Raw genomic sequence first — 5105 nt, forward strand, 5'->3', positions numbered from 1 at the left:
GAAACCCAAGGAGGGGTCGCTATGAGTTGGGGCCGACTCGACGGCAAACAACAACAACAACAACAACCTTTTTCTTGACTTTTTACAATAGTAGTCTCACACAATATTTGTCCTTTTGTGATTGTCTAATTTCACTCAGCATAATGTCCTCTAGCCCCCTCCATATTATGAGATGTTCCACAGATTCACTGTTCTTTGATGTTGCATGATATTCCATTTTGTGTATGTATCATAGTTCGTTTAACTATTCATCCATTAATGGGTATTTAGGTTGTTTCCATCTTTTTACTACTGTGAATAGTGTTGCAGTGAACATGGGTGTGCATATATCTGTTCATGTCACAGCTTTTATTTCTTTAGAATATATACTCAGTAGTGGTATTGCTGGATCATATGGTATTTCTATTCCCAGCTTTTAAGGGAAGTGCCATACCATTTTTCTGCAGTGGTGATACCATTTTAAAGTTCCACCAGCAGTATATGAGAGATCCAATCTCTCTACACCCTAATCAGCATTTGCTGTGTTCTGTTTTCTTGAACTTTGCTATTAGTGCTGTGGTGAGATCATATCTCATTGTTTTGATTTGCATATCGCTAATGGCTCTGGTGGCATAGTGCCTAAGGCATTTGACTACTAACCAGAAAGCTGGCCGTTCAAACTCACCAGCCACTCTGTGGGAGGAGGACTGGGCAATCTACTTCCATAGTGATACTGCCTGGGAAACCCAACGAGGGGTCGCTATGAGTCAAAATCAACTTGACGGCAGGGAGTTATTTCTAATGGCTAATGATTGCAAGCATTTCTTCATGTTTGTTAGCTGCCTGAATGTCTTCATTGGTGAAATATCTGTTCATGTCCTCTAATCATTTTTTAATTAGATTATTGTTCTCTTAGTTGTTAAGATGTTGAAATTCCTATAAATTTTAGAGCTTACCCTCTTCTCTGATACATCATTGCTAAAATTTTTCTTAGTCTGTGGGTTCTCTTTTCACTCTCGGTGAAATCTTTTGATGCACTGAAAAGTCTAATTTTCAGGAAGACCTAGTCATTTAGTTTGTATTATGATGTGCATTTTTAGCTATGTTCAATAGTATATTTATGCCATGTATTAGGGTCCCCAAAGTTTGACGGTTCAAACCCACCAGCTACTCCTTGGAAGGAAGATGGGGCAATATACTTCCATAGTGATACTGCCTCGGATGTTCAAAGAGGGGTTGCTATGAGTTGGGGCCGACTCGATGGCACATAACAACAACAACAAGTTTGTCCTATGGAGCTCTGGTGGCATGGAACTTACAGCATTTGACTGCTAACCAGAAGGCTGGTGGATCAAACCCACCAGCCACCCCACTGAAGGAAGAGTGGGCAACCTACTTCCATGAAGATTTACTGTCTCGGAAAGTTAAAGGAAGTCACTATGAGTTGGGATCTACTTGATGGGAATGAGTTTTGTTTTGTTTCGTTTTAGTTTGTCCATATTTTTTCTTTGATAATCTTTATACTTTTATGCTCAGGTCTTTGATCCAACTTGAGTTTGTTTATGATTATGGCATGAGACAGACTTTTTGATTTTTTTTTTTTAATTTCTTTTCTATTTCCATGAGCACACAGTGTATAAGTTTGAGTTAGAATAAATTCTTATTCAATATATTTTTAACTAATTCATTCTCTCTTTCTTCCCTCCCTTTTACTTGTCTCTTTCAGATTATTAGTTTATTAAATGTTTTCACACCACAGAAGACACTGGAGGAGTTCCAAGATGTGTAAGTAATGAAACTGAAGAAGCAGGGGAGAATATAGTACTCAACAGTACAAGGGAAATTTTAAAAAGACAAATAGGAGAAACCCCTGTAGAGATAAAAGGGAGATATGAGCTGAGTGATAGAGTTAGATAGAGATAGGTAGATCAGTGATACATAGAGGAAGTTCTACCTGTGATGAGACTTGCTGAAGGGATACTTCTGCCTCTTTCTGACATTAGGGCTCTCTGTACTTTGTTGTTACATGTTCTTGGTTCAATCAGGGAAAACATTACTTCTTCTTATGATTATTCTTATTATTTTGATTTCATTCGCTTTCTACAAAGAGTCAATTACTTTGAGGAATATTAACAAATTAGACATGATAAAAATCATTTTTACTTCTGTTTTGGAATGACTTTAAATTTATAAAAAAGAATCTACCTAGAAATATAGTAAGAATATGCAGAGGAGAGAAAGTGATTCTCCACTACATTGTTTTTAACAAAGATATCACTGAATTTAATGGAAGATACTACTCTGATATTTTTTTTCTTATTTGTAATCATAATACTGGGAAAAAGTGAGGAAATAGAATGAAAAATGAGAGCAAGATGTAGGCGGAAAACATATGAACAATAAAACTTTGTGCCATCAAGTAGATTCCAACTCATAACAATCCTATAGGACAGAATAAAACTGTCCCTTAGACTTCCCAAGGCTGTAATTTTTATGGAAGCACAGTGCCACATCTTTCTCCCATGGAGCAACTGGTGAGTAAGCAGCCAAGCGCTTAACCACTGTGCCACCAGGGTCCCTTATATGGAAATTAACCAGACACTAATAAATTCTGCTTCTACTTGGCAACCTTGTAGATTGTTACTAGTAGCTAATACTCAGGCACTATCTAGAAATTTTTCAAATCCTTCATTCAGTCAAAGGTGGAGCTGGGAGGTTCAGAAGACTTCCATACAGATTTGGTGGTGCAAGCAGATTGCATCTGAGTACTAACCTAAAGGTTTGAAGTTTGAACCCGCCAAGTGATGCTGTGGAAGAAAAGCCTAGGAATATGCTTCTGTAAAGATTACGGGCAAGAAAACCTTTTGGGGCAGGTCTATTCTGTAACTCATAGGGTTACCATGAATCGGAATCAACTATGTGAGAATATTTGGTTTTTGTTTGTTTGTTTTCTGATTTGACTAAAGCACTTCACAGATTTTGTGATCTGGAACTAACACTGTGAATTTATCTTTTAGCTACTTAGTAATGGAATTGATGGATGCCAACTTGTGCCAGGTGATTCAGATGGAATTAGACCATGAGCGAATGTCTTACTTACTATACCAAATGTTGTGTGGCATCAAGCACCTTCACTCTGCTGGAATTATTCACAGGGTAAGAACATCTACTACAGAATTATGATTATAATGCTTTTGGAGAAAAGAAAAGGCAACTGTATATAAATAGATAGATGATAGACAGATAGATAGATAGACAGACAGACAGATAGATAGATACATGTATGTAGGTAGGAGAGCTTGGTTAAATATGATGTACTTCCTTATTTCTTTGACAATAGCATTAGTACATAGTTCACTATTGTGTAGAGGAAAATTCTAGCTATACCAGAGTTCATTTTCTTTAATGTTATTTTTCAGCTCATTGAGAGATTGAATGTCAGCTTCTGAAAAATCTCTTGCTTTGCTAGCCTTTTGATTGACAGAGGTCATATGCAGATGAAATAAGACAGCTCATTTCTGCTATTATTTCTGGCAGCATAAAGACAGATCTGCTCTTCTGTCAGGTCTAGAAATGAAATATAAGCAGAAACACTTAAATTTCCATTAGAAGAAAACTAAAGGATAACAATAAATTTATATACACACACACACACACACACATGTATATATATATATATATATTTAGGAGCTCTGGTAGCATAGTGCCTAAGGCACTTGGCTACTAACCAGAAGGCTGGCGGTTCAAACCCACCAGCCACCCCTCCACCCCTCAGAAGGAAAGTTGGGCAGTCTACTTCCATAGTGATACCGCCTTGGAAATCCAATTAAGAGTCACTATGAGTCAGGTCCTACTTGACGACACACAACAACAACATATATATGTATGTATTTTCCCCTCCTAAAACTTCTCAGGATGAGTTTAAATTGTGAAAGTGATAGTAGAGTTTTCTTCTGGATTTAAAAACAGTTCCTGATGATATTTTTTAAAAATTATTACAAAAACAAATTGTAAACTATTTGGGACGGTAATAATTTGCCTTAAGTAGTGCTTTGCAGGCAAGGAACATACCATCAGTGTGATTTTAAGACTGATCATCTTGCCAGTTTTATTCAGTAGATGGAAATCGTATATTCAATTTGATGATGGCTTTTAATTTCTTGTCTTGTTCCTATCACCAGGATTTAAAACCAAGTAACATTGTAGTCAAGTCTGATTGCACATTGAAAATCCTTGACTTTGGATTAGCCAGGACAGCAGGCACAAGCTTCATGATGACTCCTTATGTGGTGACACGTTATTATAGAGCCCCCGAGGTCATTCTGGGAATGGGCTACAAGGAGAACGGTAGGGATGCTTCTGTGTAGACAGATAAAAAAAAAATGAAAGAATTGAATGCATGTTTTAGATGGCTAAGAGTAATGTTCTCTTTCATGCATATTTATGATTATTTTTTTAAATAGATCTGCCAGCGTTCATATTCAGGATTTTTTAAAATACTGCTAGGAAGAATAACTCATTAAAAATGTGAAGGATGTTCTGAGAAGCACACTTCACTACAAGAGTTTTAAATGTTAAAGCTAAAAAGAATTGTAAATGGAGTCTGATTAAGCAGTCAAGTGGATAGTGATTGGGCCACATGCCATAGATATTGAAAAAAATTGCTATTTGGGCTGCAGCACAACTCAGAGTGAGTCGGGAAACAGGAAGAAATCTATTTCATTTAACTATTTGGTTTTCATATCATCTCTTGGATTGATGTTGCCAATCTTAGGGAAAGACAAATAAAAAGGAACCAGAAAGCCTTGTGGTGAAAATCTTCACAAACTTTAAATGAATAATGAATTTAGAATAATCCAAATTATTTCAATTGGATAAGAATTTCTTCAATACTTTAAACTGCTCTGTAAGTAATACTGAAGGTAGCAACTGCCTAGTTAATTCAAGAAATCATTGGAATAGAAAAAACATTAAGTTTTACGCTACTGCTTTCATAAAGAAAATTTGATATTCCTAAACAGTTTAAATGGTGGTTTAAACCCACCAGCCACTCCTCGGAAGGAAGGTTGGGCAATCCTACTTCCGTAGTGATACTGCCTCGGAAACCCAAGGAGGGGTCGCTATGA

General features: G+C 36.6%; 1 protein-coding gene across 1 annotated transcript in view; it reads left to right on the forward strand.

The window, feature by feature from the left end:
* The window catches only part of MAPK10 (mitogen-activated protein kinase 10), a 230968-nt gene that overhangs the window by 133650 nt on the left and 92213 nt on the right, over positions 1 to 5105 (forward strand). The window contains exons 4-6 of the mRNA XM_007948822.2: positions 1706 to 1764; positions 2997 to 3135; positions 4161 to 4326. Of these exons, the coding sequence (XP_007947013.1) occupies positions 1706 to 1764; positions 2997 to 3135; positions 4161 to 4326 (364 nt within the window). The remainder of the gene's footprint in view (positions 1 to 1705; positions 1765 to 2996; positions 3136 to 4160; positions 4327 to 5105) is intronic.

Source organism: Orycteropus afer, unplaced genomic scaffold (genome assembly GCF_000298275.1).
Source record: "Orycteropus afer afer isolate SDZICR_OR568_19922 unplaced genomic scaffold, OryAfe1.0 scaffold00227, whole genome shotgun sequence".
NCBI classification, from domain to species: Eukaryota; Metazoa; Chordata; class Mammalia; order Tubulidentata; family Orycteropodidae; genus Orycteropus; species Orycteropus afer.